Source organism: Convolutriloba macropyga, chromosome 6, assembly GCF_964194025.1.
Source record: "Convolutriloba macropyga chromosome 6, txConMacr16.3, whole genome shotgun sequence".
Taxonomy (NCBI): domain Eukaryota; kingdom Metazoa; phylum Xenacoelomorpha; order Acoela; family Convolutidae; genus Convolutriloba; species Convolutriloba macropyga.
Genome location: NC_134473.1, coordinates 39,871,045 through 39,895,863, shown reverse-complemented (window position 1 = coordinate 39,895,863; position 24,819 = coordinate 39,871,045). Strand labels below are relative to the sequence as shown.

The 24,819-nt window shown below is 33.3% G+C and overlaps 2 protein-coding genes across 5 annotated transcripts in view; both read left to right on the top strand.

Moving 5' to 3' along the window:
* LOC142341675 (uncharacterized) overlaps positions 1-24,819 on the top strand; it is a 295,913-nt gene that overhangs the window by 228,094 nt on the left and 43,000 nt on the right. For 3 of the 4 annotated variants that reach the window (XM_075392816.1, XM_075392818.1, XM_075392819.1), the window contains 3 exons: positions 839-896; positions 5,616-6,188; positions 6,508-6,777. In XM_075392816.1, coding sequence (XP_075248931.1) covers positions 839-896; positions 5,616-6,188; positions 6,508-6,777 — 901 coding nt within the window. The remainder of the gene's footprint in view (positions 1-838; positions 897-5,615; positions 6,189-6,507; positions 6,778-24,819) is intronic. The other variant, XM_075392817.1, reaches the window with a different exon arrangement.
* The window catches only part of LOC142341678 (protein rogdi homolog), a 415,549-nt gene continuing 411,843 nt past the window's right edge, over positions 21,114-24,819 (top strand). Inside the window, exon 1 of the mRNA XM_075392826.1 lies at positions 21,114-21,124. The gene's annotated coding sequence lies outside the window, so the exon portion shown is untranslated. The remainder of the gene's footprint in view (positions 21,125-24,819) is intronic.

Here is a 24,819-nt window from a genome sequence, read left to right as displayed (position 1 = left end):
CAGGACTTGTCCTGCTATGTTTTTTAATTCGCTTTACCTTTTGATCACGTTTTTCGTTTTAGATAAATCACGATTTTCACGTTTGACTTCTGTTATACCTCACTCACTGTTTCAACTGAATGAATTCTAAATTCGTTCACGCCTTGAATTACGCAATGTATTGAAAACGGTCAATGTCAAAAGAGCAAAATCAAAAAAAAACTGGATAACCGATAAAGCCCGTTCAGTAAGTCATAGTGCATTAGGTTATCAAAGTTCAATAGAGCGATTGGAAGCTGATATTAGTATTAAGCTTAATACCCTTCAATTTAGAAGCTGAAGTAAGCATAGGTTTAGAGTCTAACTGAATAAGAACAATTTTTGAAACTTAGGAAACTTTTGTCAATTTTAATCTCTTCTTTTTTTTCTGTTTCAATCCCGATGTGCGTCTAGCGCGTCGACGGCGGCTATATTCCGGCAATCTGCCGACTATATTTTTGCTGTCATTTGGTCAAGTTTATGGGAAATTAAAGGCGCTACTTTGTCGAATTAGCCATTATATCACAATTCAGTCGCAGCCAAACTCCGGCTGTTGTCTTTCAATATTTGATTGATTTATGATGGTTATTGCACAATATTTTGAAATACGTATATCATGAAAGACCCTGCAAGAATCTTTAAGACTCTGTTATGATTGTATATTTTTTTCGGGAGTGGCACAAGATAACTCTCTCTCTCTCTCTCTCTCTCTCTCTCTCTCTCTCTCTCTCTCTCTCTCTTTTCGACTGGGAGGCCCATGTGTGAAATTTTGAAAACATCTCTTTGAGTTGATCGTCTGATTTCTTTTCTTACATTTTAGCTACCTCTCTGGCTTTCATTTGAACTTCAAGACGGGGATGATACAGGAATGAGAGCTGGTTAGTATGAGATTGCAATAGAATAAAATTCTAACATCATTAGCATATATGCTCTGGTCATTTTTGTTCAGACCTTAATTAATGAGGGACGCCATGCTAGCCTGGCCTTTGTTCTGCTTTCTGTCCACCTTCGACGAAATATAGACGTAAAAAGCAGAGTAGAATATGTAAACAAAGGTTTTTTATCTCGTTTTTATTGAGATATGAGTTTTTAGAAAAATCATTTTGCGCTTGACTTTTTGATTGTTTGTTAAGTCTGTTTCTGACATAAAAACGATTTTGAGCGAAGACAGTACATAGCGCGTGTAGCGTATTTGTTAATGTTGCCGTTTTTTTACCTCACTTGTTCGAACTTTCCCCAGGCAGAATTGTTTTCACCATAACAAAAAACCTCGAAACCTAGACGAAAAAGTCTTGAAGATGAAATATTTAAAAAACCAAATCTACTAATTTTGCACGAAAATTGACATTCGATGAATATGGTTCTTACTGTTTTCTTGAACGCAATCATACAAATGATGGGTGTAGTTGAGAAGTCTATTTGATTCATGAGCTACCTGGCTGCTCATCAAGTGTTGAAAATGGTGGTAGAATCATTTTGTTAAATGAGTTGCGTTTTTTCTCTGCTCCCGGTAGCAATTATACTAGTCCTGTGGACTGCTGAATGCAATTTTTCGCTTGACGGATTTTTCGTGTGACCGTTTTAATTTTTCATCCTTAGAAGCACGATAAACAGGTAAAGCCTGGAGAGCATTATTTGGCTTAGCAGCTCTCTTAGAGCGTTAGGCATCACTAGTCTCTTAAGTATGCGATTCAAAGACCCGTTTTGAAAATATTTCACGGTGAGAAGGACGGCTCTTAATCTTAAATATTTGACCCCCCTCAGTAACATCGCCACGCTACTCCAACTGTAGATTTGGACTCCCCTCTATCTCCACGCACCTCTTTTTAATGCTAGCATCCCAGCTGGCTACTACCGAAGTCAACCTTTTGCAGGTAATGTGAGAGATATTCGACCGATGATAGTTAGTTATGTTTGATAGCCGCTCTTAAATTCTCAGCTGGCTATTATAGCGCTCCTATTTTTTACAATCCAAAAATTTTGAATTGTATTGTAGTGCTGTATTTTTTTAAGATTCAAGGTGAAAAGGTCACTTTTGAAGTTTTTGACAAAAATTGTGGTCTTTTTTGTACGCTGTTTTTGTCTTTCTTAAACAAGACTTCAATGGGCATTTACTTAAGTGCTTAGAAGTCTTGTACAAACTAGAAATCGTTTTCATATTTGTTCATTGAAAATTGCAAAAATTTGTAAGATTTTTGCAATTTTCAAATTTTTCCAAAATTTTTGATTTGTGAGCCAATGAATTGTTTGTTCTTAGGGCTTAAAAATGGGGTACTGAATAGTTTTGAGGTGCAATGGAATGGTTTCAACATGGAATGTTGATCACGAATAGTTGCAACTTTTTGATGAAATTTTCAATTTAATTTAAAATTTTTTGTCATTTTTCAAGAGTTCCAGACTCAGGAGCCGATGACCACCTCTATAGTTTATTAAGTTTACTGCAATTTTTCAAGTAGGAATGTAATGGTTTTCAACATTTTAATATCAAGTAGTCTAGCATTTTCTTGATAAAAATTTCAATTTTCAAATTTTTCGATCTTTAAGGGCCAGTGAAACTTTTTTATGTCGAGCAGATAGGTTACTGGACAGATTCAACAGACAGAGGGTTTTGTATATAGTAATATTGCAAAACTTTGAAAATATCAATAATTTTAGCAATTTTCAATTTTCTTAATTGTCATCTATTCTTCAATTTCTATCTTCAGTGGCCAATAAACCCCTCTAAGGGGTTGTGCGTGGTTTAATTTCTTCATTTAAAGAAATCAGTTTTGGCCTTCAGGGCATAATGTTTAAGAGTTATAGTAATGATTTTGGTTTTGTTTACTCTGTGTGATAATTAATAGCCGCCCTCATCTTCTCAGCCGGCTATTATAGCGCTCCTATTTTTTTACTTCGTCGATAAAAAAAATGTTTCGCTTTACCTCATTTTGCCTCTTTTTCAACATTTTGCGTGAAATCTTTTTGACTTCTCTAGGCTATTTTCTCTCTTCTCTCATTGTGCTAAAAGTGATTTTGAACATCAGTTGCTCAGCAAAGCAATTCAAGTGAAGAAAGTCAGTATAAAAAATTGAAGTCAGAAGTAGAAACGGGATAAACCCATAAAGCCCAATTTTAGATTCCCGCTATTTGAACGTCGTTCCTATAAGTATTAGTTACCATCTCTAATGCTTATTGGTATTGATAGTAGCCCCTGTGGCCTCTCTCTAAGAAACAGAAGTATGTTCAACTACGAAATGCCATCAAAATAAATCGGACTTAAAAAAATGTTTTTGTACAAAATTTTTTTTTCAGTATCTATTCTTTCAATCCCAATTATGCTTACTGGAATCAACGGCGTCTATTTTCCGGCAATCTGCCGGGTATGTTTGTAGTTTCTCTAAACTTTGACTTTTTGGCTGGCTTTGGTCAATTGATCTGCTGGTCAGATACAGCGGTTCTAAATTTTTCTTTCAACTTTTTAGATCGTATTTCAGGTCTTTTCATGCTAAGTTTTTTTACTTAGTCAAACAAAAATTTGTTTCGCTTTACCTTAGTTCGTTCAGCGTTTTGCATGAAAACTTTCGACTTGTCTAGGCTAGTTGTATTCTTCGCTAATTCTGCTCAAAGTGTTTTCAAACAACATTTGCTCAGCAAAGCAATCTAAAGTTAATCAATATTGAAAATTGCAACCAAAATTAAAACGGGATAAACCCATTAAGCCCAATTTTGGATGGCCGCTACTTTATTTTGGTTCTTATAATTCTTGAGTTGACATCTCTTAATGCTTTTTACATTAGATTGTGAATTACATCCTCTCACTAAGAAACAGGAGTATGAATAACTACAAAATCAAATCAAAATTGTGCACATTTCAAAATGATTTTGTACAACAATCAATTTTTATAATTGTTTTTCTGTTCCTTTGTGTTATGGGAACCAATGGCGGCTGTTGTGCGGTAATCTGCCGGGTATGTTTCTTAATGTTTAAATGATGGAACTAGCTGCACGGATGCGCCAGCCTCGTTGTTTACCTCTAGTTCACTTTTTTATATGTTTTCTAAGCTGGATTACCATGTTGATCTTAGCAGGCGTTGATTATGTAAAAAAACACTGAGTTCCGAGCGTTATGTACGAGTATACCATTGATGCTAGTCCGGCAGTGTAATTATTTAAATTGATTTATTATTTACATATTACAACTGAAAACATTAGTTAGTTCAAAATATGTCGCATATCTCAAAATAAAATTTTAATTAAAATTATAATGTCAACTCAAACAGTAAACATTAGTTCAAATTCATTTTTTCAAATTTAAAGTCACGCCATGTTGAACAAGTAACCTTCCACAAAAAAGGGTTAATTTTGTAAGCTGAGCAGAAGAAAGTTCTAAGTTGCTTGGGGAAACTTTTTTTGTCTTGGTTGATTTTAATTTCGCTTGGTAGTTCATTGCAATCTAGTATCGCTAATCTAACAAACGAGTTTTGCATTTTGGTGGAGGAAAATTTTTGGTCACAGAACAGTTTTTCTGTCCTTATAGACTCATGAAGATTCCAGGTGATTAAAGGACGTCCCGATGTTGGCGAAAAAGCAGGTCGTAACAGCTTTTTTTATTTTCCAGAAGTATTGTAATCTTTTTGTTTTTCAAAAGAGTTTTACGGGGAGTATATTCCGACTGCATTTAATATCTTGAACAGATTCAAATTTTTATCTAAAAGGTTGCTCTTAATGATTAGTTAAGGTTTTTTTCAAGAGATACTATTAATTTTTGCTCAATTGCGTGAATGATAACTGCTGAGTAGTGCAAGTGACCTAATACCAGGGCATTTACGACAAGTATCAATAGCTTTTTTGGAATTGATTTTCTAATAGCATAAATTGTTTTTTTTCATTGGGCCATTTTTCGCTGGATGTTTCACTTCCTCTTGAAACGTTACATTGCTGTCTATGTGAACCCCTAGATATTTTACTTCAAGTTTCTCGTCTATTGGAATTGAATCTATAATTATCTGTTCATTGAAATTTTTTCTTCTGCTCTTACCAAATATCATGAATTCAGTTTAAGAGGTATTAACTGTGAGGTGATGTTCATGAAAATATCGAATAAGTTTGTTTGCATTTTGCTCTAACTGGATTTTGCTTTTGTCAATGGAGGTATCAAAAGTTAAAATAACGGTGTCGTCAGCATTTTGTATAAGTTCAGTCATTAATGTACAGATTAAATAAGAGAGGGCCTAGTACCGTTCCTTGTGGTACACCTTTATGAAGCGGTAGTTCATCTGATATGCAATTTTGTAGTATAACGGATTGGCGGCGGTTTGCAACAAAACTTCTTAAGAGATTTTTTGAGCTCTCATCAAAACCTGAGTTGCCTAACTTGATATCCAAAATGTCGTAATTGATAGAATCAAAAGCTTTTGATAGGTCAAGAAATGCTGCTGTGACAAAATTGTTAATGTCAGTTTTGTTTTTGATGAATTGTGTGCAAAATAATAGGAAATCGATGGTTGAAAACTTTTTCCTAAAACCATACTGATTTTTACTTAGTAATTTATGTCGAAGTTTACAAATTTTATTCTCTAGATTTAAATTTTGTGAGGACGATGGCAGCTTTTTTTCAGAACGACATACCCTTCTGGTGGACGACGGAACTGATCTGATATTCCCTAGTATCCGAATGAATAGTTCAAATACTTTCACTACAAATGAAACATTGGAAAATCTCGGAAGAGACGTTCGAATAATGTCACTGACAAAAACTGATCCCGAACTGATTGTTAGTGAACAAGATATTCACGACCAAGATATCACTGGCGAAGATAGTCTGCTTGATATCAGAGGATCGCTGACTTTGATGGTTCCGGAGCATGCTGAAATTTCACTTCTCAATAACAAATCCAACAGAGATAGTTTGCTAAGCATGGGAAGTTTTTCAGAACTAGATTCTCCCGGTCCATACGGAGAGCGAAAGCTCACGACTTTCAGTTTGACCATTTTTGACAGTGATACTCGACTTACGTCCAATTTCCTCGAGGTGTTCAATATGTTGACAAGTCGTAATCTTGAGATTTATGAGATCCGTTGGGCGTCGTCCAAGGCAGCGATTAGTGAGAAAGAGCGAGGGATTAATTTGCAATCGAGTTTAACCAACGAAAATTCTGTGGAGGGTCAGAATTCGAAACGATCGCTCAAAAGTAAGTGTTAGTTTCAAGCATTTCTGGACTCTTAATTCCTTGCCGAAATTGTGTATAGCTATTATTTATTGCTCAAATGAAATGTGGCCAAAAATGTGTAAATTCAATTTTTGTATAGGTTGACTAACCTCATCCCAGTCGACTGTGTTTAAAGTTTCCTGCTCACTTGTTGTGCGAATTATGGATTTTTTTTACAAGAATAGCTTTGCAAACAATTGGGAAGCTTTTTCTCATTATTGTGATGTGCATCAAATGAAATGTTATTTTAAGAATATTTTACTGTTATTTTGCAAATATTCATGGCTTCTTTTTGGCACAGAAACTGAATCTACTCGTTCTCGCTCTCCGTCGATCTCCTCAACTCCCACTGCGAGTGCACACAATTCCTATATTGGAGAACATCCGGATGAGAGACATTTTCCGGGAGATGAAGACCTCAGACACGAGCTAGAAAACGGGGTTAAATTAACACCCACGACATTCCTGGAGGACAGTATGGTGGTGGTAGCAGATGTCAATGAGAGGTATCGCAGCGAGCATCAGATATCGCCGCCACTGATGGGCTTGTTAGAAGTCAACAAGGGTAATGGTAATGTCTATAATAATTGTTCCGACTCCCACTTTAGTGGGAAGGGAGGAACTATATACTCAACTGGAGTTTTTTTTGTTCAGATAATTTTAGCCGATCGATATATTCATCGTAGAGAGTTTTGAGCGATATAATTAGAAAGCACGTACCTCCTAGAATATGGAATAAAATATTTTTTTTCGAATTTCGTGTTTTACAGGGAGTTATCGGGGTTTAAAGTTTTGTGAATATTCGACTGTTTTTATTCACTTTTTCTGTAATTGTCGTCAAAATTTGGCACAACTTTGCTATTGTAATTAAAATATGTTAAAATTTTCAATGATAGAGTGTTTAATAGCCGCCCTCATCTTCTCAGCCGGCTATTATAGCGCTCCTATTTTTTTTTACTTCGTCGAACTTTTTTTCGCTTTACCATTTTGCCGCTTTTTCGACGTTTTGCGTGAAATCTTTTTGACTTCTCTAGGCTATTTTCTCTCTTCTCTCATTCTGCTAAAAGTGATTTTGAACATCAGTTGCTCAGCAAAGCAATTCAAAAATGAACAAAGTCAGTATAAAAAATTGAAGTCAGAAATAAACTAGATAAACCCATAAAGCCCAATTTTAGATGCCCGCTATTTGAACGTCGTTCCTATAAGTCTTAGTTACCATCTCTTATGCTTATTGGTATTGATAGTAGCCCCTGTGGCCTCTCGCTAAGAAACAGAAGTAGCTTCAACTACAAAATGTCATCAAAATAAATCGGACTTAAAAATGTTTTTGTACAAAAATCTTTTTTTTTCAATATCTTCTATTCTTTCAATCCCAATCATGCTTATTGGAAACAACGGCGGCTATTTTCCGGCAATCTGCCGGGTATGTTATTGTTTTCAAAAAAGATGGAAGCGCATTGCTGAACTGTTTGATCCAAGTTTTTTGCGAAAATTTTGACAAAATTTTCAGAGGTCAAACTTTTTTCAAAAAAAAATTTCATCAAATTTCTGGTCCACGTAAAAAATCTTTTAGAACTCAAATTTTCCATTTTTTAGCAAATTTAACTCAATAATTATACAAAATGCATGATTGCTTTTTTCATTTTTGAAACATTTAACTTAACAAGTGATCTAATTCACAAACGTTTTTTATCAGTTTCATGGTTTTTTGGGCGCGGTGCAAAATTAGGAATAAATTTGATCTCATCATAGATTCGTGCAATTAGAAATTTTTATTTTTCTGGCGCTGCCTTTATATTTCAGAATGATTTACTTGTTTTAAATGTTAATTACTGACAAAACCCTCAATCCACGGCTCAGTTAGTGAGAGATCCCAAAAACGTGAAAGTTAGGCCGTAAAAAGTGATGGTTTGTTTTCAGAGGAAATCTAATGTTTTTAAAATTGCTCTCAAAAGAAGTTTGTAGCAATTCTATTAGTCCTGTCGGTCTTTTTTTATGCGATTTTTCGCTTGACCGATTTTTCATCTGACGCTTTTGACTTCGTCCTCAAAAACGGGATAAACACGTAGCATTTAGTGCTCTTAGATCCCCCACCCCCACTATTGCCTCCATCCCCACCGCGCTATTGCCCCCCAACCCGGTGTTGCTCCCCCCATCAGCCCCCGGTGCACCCCCTTTCCCGTGGCTAGCTACTGACGACCGCTCGCCGTTCGTTTCAGAGCAATTCGCCCGACGTTAGTCGGTTATGTTTAGATTGGGCGATTTTCGTCTGACACATTCGACTCAAAAACACGGCAAACAGGTAGTGACCTGAGGGCATCATTGACTTTCTCATTTATCTAATTTGTGTAAACATTTAGCTTATTCTCAATAAATACAGTTCAGACTTTCTTTCATATAAGACACAAACTAATATAATAGCATTGGCTAGTTTTCTTAAATAACTGCTTCTTTATTCTGGTACTACGAGTTTCATACAAAATTTTGTGATTTTTGCCCATTTTTTGCTATTATTTTTTGTTTCTGTGGTCAATTTTTAAATTACTGAATGATCCAATTGGAAAATATTTAAAAATATGCAATTCCACACCTTGCTTATTAATTTATGATTTTAAGGGCTGCGACAACGTTCTCTTGCAGAATTTGGTAGTTTTTTTATTTTTGTCCTTTATTTGTTTTTTTTGTTGTGTGCCCTATATTGGGCAGTAAAAGGTCTCACTGGCCAGCTATAGATATATAAATGAACTCAATAACTGATATCGATATATAGCTACTGTTAAATTAAGAAGAAAGTAGAAGTTCGTCAACTTTTCTGTTTTTGTTCTGGTTTTCGTCAATTTTTCCTGTTTTACAATTCTGTATCATTTTTGTAACTAAGCTCCATTTTTGAGAGGTCCAGTTAAATTTTTATATAACCAACCAATATTTTTTCTGTTCGTTAAACGTTTTGTTTGATGTCTTTAGGGCTTAGATACTTTTCAATGTCTGTGGTTCATTTTGTTGTCTTTTCGAGATAGGCTTTTTACAAACAGACTTGAAGATGTTAAATGGAGACGAAAGTTAATATTTCGTTTTCTCATCGTTAATATCTTCTGAATTCAATAGCTTCAACACTGTGGTTTTGTAAAGTCTTTTCGTTCATTTTTTGTTCTTTTTAAACCTTATGACATATCCTGGGTAATGAAAGTTCTCAATCACTTTCCATGGAGGTATATATTAATATCTCTGTGACTTCAGTTGATAAAAAAAGGTTGTTATTTAGTTTGACATTAATTTTTTTCAGCAAAAGGCAACGTTTTTTCAAAGTTTGAGCTTTTGTTTTTTCTTGCCGGCTTGTTATCAAGTCGCACTGAGGTGAAGTATATTTTATTAAGGAAGTACAAGTTTAATTTTTTTAGTATAGGTTCCATCTCATGCCCTTTTTATTTCATAATTAATTGTTTTACAATAATGGACAACGAGTCTTGGTCGCAATTACTATTGGTATTTCTTTGACTTTTATCGCCTTCGTTTGCGGTAGACACATTAATGACCGTTCTCAGCGGCCCTCTACGGTTTATTCTTTTTTTATAGCTGCGAAGCTGTAAGCTGAGCGTAGCTATATTGCGGTGCTCTTGGTTTTTTTTTGTTTCGTCGTCTGACGCTTCATTTTCGTTTTACATTTGTTCTAGAACATTCTGTCTCGTCACTGCTTAAATGGCTTTTTCGCGCTTGATTTCACGCTTTCTGCGTGACCTAAATTGCGGTTATTCAGAAACAGAATCTGTTCCTAAAACAAAGTTGATTGTAAGAAAACAGATTGTATGGTCCGACAGCCGAGTGGCTAAGGCGACTGGCTGTTAATCCGGAGATCGCCGGTTCGAGACGCGACAGGGAAAATTTTTTTGCACCCAAAAACAACCTCCTTTGAAATAAACTTGTAAGTTTTATAGGCGGCGGCGATAACTATTATCAACTCACTTCTGTATCTTTTTCAATCTGTATTTTACGGCACGCAAGTCTATTTCGCAGCTATTCCGGCAATCTGCCGGCTATGTTTCATGTAGTGGTTTGTTGACCGGGTCAGTAATTTTTTATCTCCTCCTCATTTATTAGACAATTAGGTGAAAAATGTAGATGAGCCGGGTCGGAACATCATGTGCAAACGCAGATAGAGTTAGCTTTGTTGTCTCCGAGAGTGTGATTTATGTCCGTTATGAACTTAATAAATGCAATTCACCGTGTATGATAAACTTCTGTCAAAAGAGCTTTGTATCTGCTTAGAAGGCTTAACTTCATGATATGAGGGGCACTCCCCACCTGATTCCACACCTATCTCCATACGCTCGATCCCCGTTGAAACGCCCTCTGTTACCCCCGCCACCACCACCACCACCACCACCTAGTTAAGTTTAAGCTGTCCTCCCAAGAGCTAACTACCTACCGAGGAAGCCAAACACTCGAGAGTCCTTGGAGAGCATTTTGCCCAACCTTAGTCGTTGATGTGAAATTACTTTCGAACGAAGTTTGAAGCGATTTTTGCTTGATCATTTTGTTGTAAAACATTCCCTCGACTTCACTTCTCAAGTGAATTTTTCACGCTTGACTTGAGTTTTGCATGACGTAAGTTGCGCTTATTCAGAAATAAGGTTTGTTGTCAAAACAAAAGCAATTGTAAGATAAGATAGCAGAAGGCCGTGAATAGCAGAGTGGCTAATGCTTTACTCCATTACGACAGGGTTCGAACCCCTCATTGGTTGGAATGTTTTGCTACCATATATATATATATATATATATATATATATATATATATATACATATATATATATATATATATATATATATTTATATATATATGTATATATATATATATATATATATATATATATACATATATATATATATATATATATATATATATATATATATATATGTATGTATATGCTACATCTCTCTCTCTATCTGAATTATTTTACCCCGCCTATCCTTCGAGTGCCCTTTGTCCAATGTTAGTTGAATCAAATTTATAATGAATTAAAGCTTTTTCGAATTTCTTGTTTTATAGTGAGTTATCTGGGTTTAAAGTTTTGTGAATGTTCGACTGTTTTTGTTCACTTTTTCTCTAATTGTTGTCAAAACTTGGCACAACTTCGCTTAGGTAATAAAAAAAACGTTAAAATTTTCAATGATAGTGTTATTGTTTTCAAAAAAGATGGAAGAGCATTGCTGAATTGTTTGATCCAAGTTTTTTGGCTAAAATTTGTGACACAGTTTTCAAAAGTATTAACTTTTTTCGTAGAAAGTTACATCCAATTTCTGAACCACGTTAAAATTCTTCTAGAACTCAAATTTTCAAATTCTCTCATTTTTTTAAGCAAATTTAACTCAATAATTATACAAACTACATCATTGTTTTTCAGTTTTCGAAAAATTTAACTCTACAAGTGATCTAATTCACAAACGTTTTTATCAGTTCGATGGTTTCTTGGGCGCTGGGCAAAATTAGGAATAGATTTGATCTCATCATAGATTCGTGCAATTAGAAATTTTTATTTTTCTGGCGCTGCCTTTATATTTCAGAATGATTTACCTGTTTTAAATGTTAATTACTGACAAAACCCTCAATCCACGGCTCAGTTAGTGAGAGATCCCAAAAACGTGAAAGTTAGGCCGTAAAAAGTGATGGTTTGTTTTCAGAGGAAATCTAATGTTTTTAATTGCTCTCAAAAGAAGTTTGTAGCAATTCTATTATTTCTTACAATCAGAAATTTTTAAACTATTTTGGCGCTGCCTATACTTTTCGAAATGATTTACCTGTTTCAAATGTTAATTACTGACAAAACCCTCAATCCACGGCTCATTTTTTGACGGATCCCAAAAACGTGAATGTGAGGCCGAAAATAGTGATAGTTTGTATTCAGAGGAAACCTAATGTTTTTTATGGCTTTGACAAAGAGTTTTAGTTAAGTTTAACTGATTTCTTGTGTTTTGCCCTCATTTGTTATTCTTTTTGAAGTCTGATTTTTCTTTCTAACTGATCAAAGATGGAAACGGTTTCTTCAAGAGCTGTAAGTGAACCTATACAATGCGTTCGGTTGTTATCTAATGTCTCTTATGAATATAATTGTTTTGAGTAAATTTCAGAAGTTTTTGAATTTGTCATTTTTTTATTTAATTTGTGTAAACGTTTAGCTTATTCTCAATAAAAACATTTTAAACTTTCTTTCATATAAGACACAAACTAATAGTACTGGCTGGTTTTCTTAAATAACTGCTTCTGGGTTCTGATACTACGAGTTTCATAAAAAATTGTGATTTTTGCCCATTTTTTGCTATTATTTTTTGTTTCTCTGGTCAATTTTAACGTTACTGAAAGATCCAATCGCAAAACATTTAAAATATGCAATTCGACGCATTGTTTTTATAATTTATGATTTCAAGGGCTGCGACAACGTTTTCTTGCAGTATTTGGTTGTTTTTTATATTTGTCCTGTATTTGTTTTTCCTGTTGTCGCGCGCCCTATATTGAGCAATACAAGGTCTCAGTGGCCAGCTATAGATATATAAATGAACTCAATAACTGATATCGATATATAGCTACTGTTAAATTCAGAAGAAAGTAAAATTTAAAAAAAAAGTAAAAGTTCGTCAACTTTTCTATTTTTGTTCTGGTTTTCGTCAATTTTTTGTGTTTTACAATTCATTATCATTTTTGTAACTTTATTGACCCATTATTGAGAGGTCTACAGTAATTTTTTTGTTCATTAAATGTTTTTACTGATGTCTTTAGGGCTTAATAAATAATTTTCAGAAGAATTTTCTGGATTTCATTTTCTCGTGGTTAACATCGTATAAATTTAATGGTTTACACTTGTCTCGTAATGTTTTCTAAAAGTTTTTTTTTGATCTGGTTGTAGTTATTGTTAGTTTTTAGTCTTATAACTTAGTGTCAATAATAACAGTCGAAATTAGTTTTCTAAGAAGCATCAAGATAAATTGTCTGTTCTTATAGTTGAAAGGTTATGTTTGTTATGAATTTTGAAAATGTTTGTTGTCGTTTTTAAAAAAGACAATGGATTTTTGAGCTTTGACCATCTTATTTCTGTTAATTTGTTGCTTAGTATTTCTATAGAGATCAAGTTACTTTTATTCTCTAGTAAACGACAATTTGCTCTTCATATATGTTTTATTTTTCTCAAAGGGTCATTGTTCTGGGTACCACAAGTTTTCATAAAATATTCCTGATTCTTGCATTTTTGCCTATTTTTTAAGATTTTTGTTTTTTGTTAACAGCATCACTGTATTGGGTGGTTCTGTTGCCATTTGGAAAAAAGAACAGAATTTGCAATTACCAAATTTTATTTATTTTAGCGAACAGCTTAATGTTTAACTGGCTGGGACACCGTGAACGTTCTCAATCGCTTGCTATGGAGGTATATATTAATCTCTCAGTGATTTCAGTTGATACAAAATGTTTTTATTTAGTTTGACATTATTTTTTTTCAACAAAAGGCAACGTGTTTTCAAAGTTTGCTCTTTTGTTTTTTTCTTGCCGGCTTGTTATCAAGTCGCACTGAGGTGAAGTATATTTTTTCTAATGAAGTACAAGTTTAATTTTTTTAGTAAAGGTTCCATCTCATGCCCTTTTTATTTCGTAATTAATTGTTTTACAAAAATGGACAACGAGTCTTGGTCGCAATTACTATTGGTATTTCTTTGACTTTTATCGCCGTCGTTTGTGGTAGACACATTAATGACCGTTCTCAGCGGCCCTCTACGGTTTATTCTTTTTTTTTCATGTAGTGGTTTGTTGACCGGGTCAGTAATTTTTTATCTCCTCCTCATTTATTAGACAATTAGGTGAAAAATGTAGATGAGCCGGGTCGGAACATCATGTGCAAACGCAGATAGAGTTAGCTTTGTTGTCTCCGAGAGTGTGATTTATGTCCGTTATGAACTTAATAAATGCAATTCACCGTGTATGATAAACTTCTGTCAAAAGAGGTTTGTATCTGCTTAGAAGGCTTAAATTCATGATGTGAGGCGCACTCCCCACCTGATTGTATATTTGTTCTACGGTATATTGTTTTATTCATGTAGTGGTTTGTTGAACGATATAGTAGTTTTTTTTTATCTCAATCGACCGTGTATGATAAACTGCTGTCGAAAGAGTTTTGTAGATGCCTAGAAGACTTAGTGAGGAGCACTCCCCACCTGATTCCACACCTATCTCCATACGCTCGATACCCGTTGAAACGCCCTCTATTACCCCCACCACCACCACTACCTCCACTCAGTTAAGGTTAAGCTATCCTCTTAAGAGCTAGCTTCCTACTGAGGAAGCCAAACGCTCGAGAGTCCTTGGAGAGCATTTTGCCCAACCTTTTTCGTTGATGTGAAATTACTTTCGAACGAAGTTTGAAGCGATTTTCGCTTGATCATTTTGGTTGTAGAACATTCTCTCGACTTCACTTCTCAAGTGAATTTTTCACGCTTGACTTGAGTTTTGCATGACGTAAGTTGCGCTTATTCAGAAATAAGGTTTGTTCTCAAAACAAAGGCAATTGTAAGATAAGATAGCAGAAGGCCATGATAGCAGAGTGGCTAATGCTTTATTTCATTACGGCCGGGTTCGAACGCCTCATTGGTCGGAATGTTTTGCTACCAAAAAAGTATCTAGGCTGCAGCCCTCTCTGAATTAAATTACCCCGCCTGCCTTCGAGAGCCATTTGTCCAACTTTGCTCGAATCATATTTATAATAGCTGCAAAGCGATGATGAGGCTTTTTTTGATCACATGGGGTTTACGAATCGAAGAGGATTATTGGTGGGCAGTCCTTTTTATGATCGGTAATTTTGTGGAGTGTATTTGAAGCAGGAAGTGAAAAGCGTGAAAAGAAAGTGTTTAGGTCAGCTCAAACTGCTAAATAAATTTTAGAGCAGAGGGAAGCGATTTTTTTTTTAAAATCTTTGTTGTGGTTCTTTATTATCATCGTTGTTATCTGTTCATTATCTGGGTCCAGTGCAATCATGAGTAAAATTCTTTCAATATTCTCCAGTCTTTTTGCCTTTACTCTAATTAAATTTCCTAATAGCCGCCGTCAGCCTCTCAATAACAATTATTTAGGCGCTCTCGTTTTTTTTAATTTGCTTTTTTACTTTTTGATCGCGTTTTTCGTTTTACATAAGTCAGGATTTTCACGTTTGACTCCTGACTTACTTCACTCACTTTTTCAACTGAATGGATTTTAAGTTTTTTCACGCATTGAATTACGCAATGTGGTGAATACTGTCAAAATCAAAAGAAGCTGGATGAACCGATAAAGTCATAGTGCTTTAGGTTATTAAAGTTCATTAGAGTGTTTGCTAGCTTCACGCCAAATTAGAACAGTTTTTGAAACTGAAAAAAAAAAACAGAAAAAATTGGTCAATTTGTCTCTTTTTTTTGATGTGCTCAGCGCATTAACTTGCTATTTTCCGGCAATCTGCCGTCTATGTTTTTAACTAACAGGCCTCAACAATCTGATTCACGGCTATTGTCCAATGATCTACTCGCTATGTTGATTAATTGGTCTCGAAAGGTGTTTGAAGCAATTATTGTTGTCCTTTGACTATTTTATGCTTAATTTTTTGCTTGACCTTTTCTGCTTCTTTGAATTATGCTTGATATGAATTTTTCTCACATTCTCCATTTTAAATAGCTTCAATCAATTGAAGGTAATTTATTACTATATGTAAAATAAGAAATTCTTTTGTTACTGGGTCTATTATAGCCTCTAGAAGCTGAATTTGAAGCTCCACTGTGAACTTATTGCCCCCTACAAGCCACCCAACACCTGTGTATACACAGGAGGGTTTTTCACCCCTGTTCATTTAACCCCCTATTATTGAACCCCGATTTATTCACCCCAGTATCATTTAACCCCTCTATTTTTAACCCCTCTATCATTTCACCCCGATTTTAATCTTTCTGTGAAATAAGGATTATTAAATTAGCAATATAATCATTTGGCCATGCCTCGAGGGCCATGGCCATGCCTCAGCGGCGCGTGGGACTTGATATGAAACTATCACAACCGAACGTGGGATTAAATTATCCACTTAATTATGACCAAACATGCCTTTAATTTAGACTGCTAATTGGCGGGATGAAGTGATAGAGGGGATAAATGATGTGGTGTTAAAGTATGCGGGGTTAAATGAATGGGTATTTGAAGCAGGAAGTGAAAAGCGTGAAAAGAAAGTGTTTAGGTCAGCTCAAACTGCTAAATAAATTTTAGAGCAGAGGGAAGCGATTTTTTTTTTAAAATCTTTGTTGTGGTTCTTTATTATCATCGTTGTTATCTGTTCATTATCTGGGTCCAGTGCAATCATGAGTAAAATTCTTTCAATATTCTCCAGTCTTTTTGCCTTTACTCTAATTAAATTTCCTAATAGCCGCCGTCAGCCTCTCAATAACAATTATTTAGGCGCTCTCGTTTTTTTTAATTTGCTTTTTTACTTTTTGATCGCGTTTTTCGTTTTACATAAGTCAGGATTTTCACGTTTGACTCCTGACTTACTTCACTCACTTTTTCAACTGAATGGATTTTAAGTTTTTTCACGCATTGAATTACGCAATGTGGTGAATACTGTCAAAATCAAAAGAAGCTGGATGAACCGATAAAGTCATAGTGCTTTAGGTTATTAAAGTTCATTAGAGTGTTTGCTAGCTTCACGCCAAATTAGAACAGTTTTTGAAACTGAAAGAAAAACAGAAAAAATTGGTCAATTTGTCTCTTTTTTTTGATGTGCTCAGCGCATTAACTTGCTATTTTCCGGCAATCTGCCGTCTATGTTTTTAACTAACAGGCCTCAACAATCTGATTCACGGCTATTGTCCAATGATCTACTCGCTATGTTGATTAATTGGTCTCGAAAGGTGTTTGAAGCAATTATTGTTGTCCTTTGACTATTTTATGCTTAATTTTTTGCTTGACTTTTTCTGCTTCTTTGAATTATGCTTGATATGAATTTTTCTCACATTCTCCATTTTAAATAGCTTCAATCAATTGAAGGTAATTTATTACTATATGTAAAATAAGAAATTCTTTTGTTCCTGGGTCTATTATAGCCTCTAGAAGCTGAATTTGAAGCTCCACTGTGAACTTATTGCCCCCTACAAGCCACCCAACACCTGTGTATACACAGGAGGGTTTTTCACCCCTGTTCATTTAACCCCCTATTATTGAACCCCGATTTATTCACCCCAGTATCATTTAACCCCTCTATTTTTAACCCCTCTATCATTTCACCCCGATTTTAATCTTTCTGTGAAATAAGGATTATTAAATTAGCAATATAATCATTTGGCCATGCCTCGAGGGCCATGGCCATGCCTCAGCGGCGCGTGGGACTTGATATGAAACTATCACAACCGAACGTGGGATTAAATTATCCACTTAATTATGACCAAACATGCCTTTAATTTAGACTGCTAATTGGCGGGATGAAGTGATAGAGGGGATAAATGATGTGGTGTTAAAGTATGCGGGGTTAAATGAATGGGGGTGAAAATAAGTAGAACCATATATTTATCTGATCCATTTTTGTTAAAATAAGTAGTGGGTAAAAGGTGCTCTCCGAGCTCATTTCAATTTTTTGAGCTGTTTATACATAGTTTTACATTTTCTTTATTACTTGTTCAAGTCATAATTAAGCTAAAACCCAAAGTAATAGCAAAATTTAATAATTTATTGAAAAAATAAAGCAAATTTCAAAACAAGAGCGAAATCCCTCTTTTAAGAGCGAATCACTCTTTAAGAGCCAAATCAACCCTATCGGAGTGATGCCCCAGTAAAAAATCAATATTTTTCGCGCTTAAAGAGTGATTTCCCTCTTTTTTAAATAACTTTTAAAATTATCTAAATTTTTTAAGAAATTTTTTTATTTTAAATTATCTATACTCTTTAATAAATTTATATTTTCTTTTACTTTTTCTAAATTTATCCCATTATTAATAAGAAATGAGACAAAATTATAATATTTACATGAACAATTTTCTTCACTTTGTGTAATAATAGGATTGGGGTCAGATCAGTGTAACTGCTTGGCTTGCCACGGACTTCGTCCGTTCGCAGATTTCTAGTAAATCCTTTAGGTATATCCACATTTGGTTGTGGTCTTTTTACATGAGCATTCATTCCATCATATCTCACAATAGAAGGGCAATATAGACAACTAACTTTAGTAGAAGTACAATTTCTACATGTGTACTTGCTTTTATCAAAATTGGTTAGTGGTTTTACATAATTACATCTATTACAACATCTAGTTATAACTTTAGAGCTAGGATTAGGGCTAGGATCAATGCTAGCATTATGGCTAGAGCTAGGATTAAGGCTAGAGCTAGCATTAGAGCTAGAGTCAATGCTAGGACTATATCCAGATTCATCTTTAAAAGAACAATCAGTTTTTATGCAAATACTGCTTAATGTTTTATCACCACACACACATTTACCAATTTTATCTTCATGACATATTGAATAATGAAAAGCTAGGTTAAAGGGAGCTCCACATTTATGATTACACTCTAAACATTTTATAACCATTTATGATGGGGTAAAATCTGCGAAGCAGCTTCACTGATTATAAATAATATCTAGCCAAGATTTCAATTATATCTTTAGTATTATCTTTAGATGTGATATACTCAGCTAAATATTTCTTTGTCGTCATATTGAGTATATTAGTTTTATATCTTCTATCTAAAATCACTCCAAGGTCTAATTCTTTTTTATCTCTAATAAAATTTATAATCTCATCTCTAAATTCTTCATTATTTTCATATACATTGCTTAAATAGTTTCCCCCCTTTCTATTTAAAATCCCATCCTCTTCCTTTATATATTCTTCGTGGTATTGTATTTCGTGGATCATTATCCAAATCTTCTTCATATCCATAGTTAACCAATGTACTTACTCTACTCAACATTGTGCTTGCTCCCATTGCTATACCCCCAGCATTTCTTGATATCATATCGGGATAAATATGACTAATTATAATTGAACCTGAGCTTATAATTCCACCGATAGTTGATAATTTTTTTATACCTTTTCCTTTAACCATTTCTTGTGTTAGAACATCAGTCTGTATTTTAATTTTATTTAATTTAAGAAGTTTAATAAAATAGAATATATAGTTATCGTGATTAATAAAATTTCTATCTGTTGCATTTATCATGAGTGGTTTTATATAGGCTATAAGTTTATTTATATCTTCTCTGTCTAATTCATCTTTTAAACTGAGAGCTTTTAAATCAATGAAACCAACTCTCGAGTCATATAACATAGTTCTATTCTTATCAATAATAATAAAAGTATTCTCTTTCCTATTATATTTAAATATACCATAACGAAGCTCATCTGACATTCCATCTGTACAATTATAATAGTTACTATTTAATTCACTAATTATTTCATTGAAGTTATGTTCACATTTATATTTTTCATTAAAATTTTTAAATAGATCAGCTCCATTATAAGTTGTTAAATAAATAGTATCACACCTCATTCTTGCTGTATTAATTATTTGAGCTGGTTTATGACACATTACAATCATTTGATTATTATAATGTCTTCCTTCTGTGAAATAATAAGCTATATCCTTATTTAACTTATCGCCCATATCATCAAGAACAATTACGCTATCTTTGAATTTAGACTTATTTTTTGATGTGATCATATTTATATCACATTTATTAAATCCAATATAAAACTCGCCAGTCTCAGGATCTATCCAATCTCTATCATCTTTACATACTATGATTATTTTTAGCTTGATCGGTGAAACTGCTTCGCAGGTCTTGGTCTTGGTTTTGGTTTTGATCGATGTAACCGCTTGGTGGATCTAAGTATAATTTTAAATATTATCTAATAAAATATGTTTTGCCTGTACCAGTTCCAGCATAAACAATAGTATATAGTGGTGACTTTTCAGATTCAAATCTAACTAGACTCCTATTCCTAAATCCACCTGAACTCCAGGTGAACCTAACGTCAACATTATTGTAAATCTACATCCAACTGATGGTACACATTGGGTTTCAGTTATAAGAAGAGAAGATGGTCCAACATATTACTTTGATAGTTTTGGTGTAGAAACCCCACCATTATTTTTAGAAGAATATGTTGATCTAGGCTCTAATGAGAGAATACAACAATATGATGAATCTTATTGTGGGGCCTATTGTTTGTATATGATCTATCTTATTGATAGAGGATTTAGAATTAACAATGCTTTGAATATTCTAGTTAATCAATGTAAATATCCAGGAATATATAATGAGTGTTTTCGTTTGGGTTGTAATGTTAATGATAAATATAATCTTAATGATAATGATAATGTTTATGATAATGATAAAGATAATGATAGTGTTAAAGATAATGTTAATGATAAAGATAATGACTTACGAAGTAGCTTTACTAATAATGATAATGATAATGATAATGATCTACGAAGTAGCTTTGCTACTAATGTTAATGATAGTGTTAAAGATCTACGAAGTAGCTTTGCTAATCAGGGAACGGACGGAGTCCGTGGCATACCAACCTGCTCCGCAGATAATGATAATGATCTACGAAGTAGTTTTGCTAATAAAGATAAGGATAATGATAATGATCTACGAAGTAGCTTTGCTAATGATGATAATGATAATGTCATTAATCTGCGGAGCAGCTTCGCTGATAATGTTATATATCAATTTGATGAAAAACATGGTGAAACGTGGCAAGCCAAGCCCTATCCGAAGGGTAAACCTAACACTATCTCTATGAACATAAATGAAGATCTACAATCATGGCTAAATGATGATAATATAATTACTGAAGCTACACTCCCAGAGAACTTTAGATGTATAATATCTGGTCCTAGTGAATGTGGTAAGACATTCTTATTAAATAAACTAATTCTGGCTAGTATATATTTTGATAAGCTATACATCATTGGACCTACTGGCGATCAATATACAAATATAAGTTGCAAGTCTGTCGAGTTTGTTAAAGATATAAAAGATTTACCATTTCCCGATAAACTACCCAAAGACCTAAAGAAACTAATGATATTTGATGATGTTAGAGCCAAAGAACAAGTTATTAATGAATACTTTTGTAGAGGTAGACATAATAATTGTAATATGATATATCTTACTCAAAATCTATTCACAATAGATAAGCAGAGTGTTAGAGAGAATTGTAATATATTTATTTTATTTGAACAAAGAGGAAAAGTCTTCATATCTATATATCAAGATTTCTTTAATAATGTTGAACTTAGTTATAATGATTTTGCTAATATATGTAGTAAGGTATGGAAAGAGCCTTATAATTACTTTGTCATTGATATAACTAAAAATAAAAATAATAATGGTAAACTAAGAATTAATTGGGATCGGAGAGTTTTGTAGTTTAGTCTGAGTTTAAGTTTAAGTTTATATCTAGACTAGATCAACGAAGTTGCTGTGTTAACGCAGATGTAAAGTAAAACTTAATACATCACCATTAAAGTCTAAAGGTCTTCCATGCTCATCTTTAACATGAAACTCTATATATTCTATTCTATCTTTAGTTATATTTTGATACAAGATATTAGTTGGTATAATATTTATCAAGTAACCTGCTGGTTCTGTTAGAGTAAAAGTATATAGTTTGTCTGTGTTATTCCCATTATCTTTAACACCAGATATCACATTACAATGAATGTTAATAGTACTAAAAGCATAATATCAACAATTTTCTGAGATGTATATTTACCTTGTTTATATACTATTTTTCTAAAGCCTAGTAATGGGGCTATTGAGTATTCCACATCAAAGCTAATTGCCCCCCTGTTTTATTTCCATTAAACGTCGTATTCTTATCAGGTTCTATTATAACATTACCATCAGTTTCTTCTTTTATTAATTCTGCTATTTCAGTTAACTCATATGCTCCCGGTGTAATAGTTGAATATAGCAATGGAATTCCTTTATAATTATAATTAAGGACAGATGTAATGTTTGAGTCAGTGTTATTGTCAGAGCTAAGAGGTTCTGCTATTGGCGAAGCCGGTCACCGGATTGGCGAAGCCAGTTCCTGGATTGCTTCACCGTCTATAACAGTACTAGCATATAAGAATTGATTATTTCTCCTAGTCACATTAAACACCGAGTTATAAACTGATAATCTAATTAAACATAATTTTGTTGTATTAAGTATAGGTTCATTAAAGTTAAATTTTTCTGTTGGTTTTATCATTCTAAAGTTAAGTGTATGCTCTTCTTTAGTTTTAGTTAAAGCATCATGTATCTTTTGTAGTTCCCATAAGATTAAGTTGTCTGTCATTTTTTTAAATTCAAATAATACGAAATAAAGTTATGGTGAAACATGGGCAAGGCCCCATAGCCTTAGTTATAGTTATAAATAAATTTTTGGTTTATAAAAATGGGTTTTAATTTGGATACAACTTATGATTATAATAATGATATACACAAAATTAATATTATAAAATATAAACCAAATAATCTGGCAACAATGAATACAATTAATACTAACATTAATATCATACTCAATAGAGAAGAGAATCATTTAAATTTGCGTGATTTGTATCTAGAGATAGAGTTTGTTGTATTAGATGAAGCTGGTGGTGTATTTGCTAATGATGCTAACATCAGATTAGTTAATTATGGTAGGATGGCATTGTTTAGTTCAATTAAGCTTGAAACTAGTGGTGGTAGGACTATTGAAAATATAGATTATTGTCATCCTAATCTATTGATGTATAAGTTATTAACTAGTATTGGTGATGAATATGAGAGTGGTTTTGTTAGAAATCAAGGGAATAGAGATAGTCAACTTAAAGGTGACCATATTGCTGCAGAACGAGGTCATATGTATATGGTGATTAAGATGAGTGATCTATTTGGTTTTGTAAATGATTTGGAAAAGATTATATATATGGTTTAGGATTTAAACTAATATTAAAAAGGAATAATAATGATAGAGCTCTATATAGAGTTAATGCTAATCCTGGTGCAGTTGCTAATGATGGTAATATAGATATTAGAGATATATCATGGTGTGTGCCTAGTATTGATCCTAGTAATGACAATAGAATTTTTGTGCAAAAGGGTTTAAGTAAAAAGAATAATGTAGACATTAGTTATTATGAAAGGAAGACATTTTATAAGAATGTACCCAATACTACTAATTTCTTGTTTCATCTAGGTATGGAAAGTGGTATGGAAAGACCACAATATAGAATAGTTGGTTTTGAAAATAATAATGTTAATGAACAAACTCATGATGCAAGTACATTTCATATAATGAATGTTACTGGATGTTATTGTCAGCTTGGTAGCGAGTTTTATCCTGAGGATAGAATGAATATTAATTATGGTTCTAATAATTATAATGAGGCTTTTAAGGAGATTGTTAGCTTTAATAAAGATTATATTGGGCTACCACATAATATAAAACCATATATAAATCATAGATTACTCAAAAGCAGTTATAGAGTATATGTATTCGATACTAGATATCAAAATGATCATATAGGCCTACAACCAATACAACTTAATTTTTAATTTAGTGCTGCAGTTGCTGATGTTATATGTCATGCATTAGTATTAACTAGAAAGGTTATTAGTGTGAATAGTGATGGTAATAAGATGGTTGATATAGTCTCGTAGTAACTAATGACCGAAGGTCTATTATATCTTAGGCACAGTTATAGTTATAATTATCTGCGAAGCAGTTCCTGATTGTCATTGTTATAATTATAGTCCTAGTTATAATTATAACTATAATCCTAGTCATTATTTTTGATATATCTCTAGCTATAATTATAATTATAACTATTTCTTACTTGTCTTAACAAAACCTTTAGCATAAATAATATCTAATTTCTTTTTATTCTCTAGAGATAGACCCTTAGCTTCAAGCTTTGGTTTAGACTCAGGCTTAGCTTTAGACTTAGGCTTATTCATAACAACAAAAGGATTATACATTTTAACTTCCATTATTTTTTATATATAGAAATGATTCTTTTAAATAAGTTCAAAACTAATTCATATTGTGTTGGTGGTAGACATTATTGTGGTACTATTAATATAAGAGGAGCTATTACTTCAAAAGGTACTAAAATGTTAAAGGGTAATTGTGTTAAGTGTAAGAGAAATAAGTCCATGACTGTCAGTGATGCAACAATAGAAGCAGAGGGATTGAAAGATTTCTTTAAAAGTGTTGATAAAGCTACAGTTAACTTTGGAAAGAAAGTTGCTAATAATCCAGTAAGAGCATTAGAAATAGCAAGCAAAACAGGAAGTGCGGCTGCATCTAGAAACCCTAGAGCTGCTTTATCAGCCACACCTGATTTAGTTAAATTTGCAACTACTGGTGAAGGTATAAAGGTAGTACAAAAGGAAGAGGGTTATATTTAGGTACTAAGAAAAGATAATTAATTATATTAGATTTCAAATGTAACTATGGGTATGGGTATGACTAAGACTAAGACTAGCTCTAATATTATCTATCTGCGAAGCAGGTTCCCTGATCGGTGTAACCGCTTCGCGGACATATATTAATATTAATATTTTTATTATTAAATACATTATTATAAC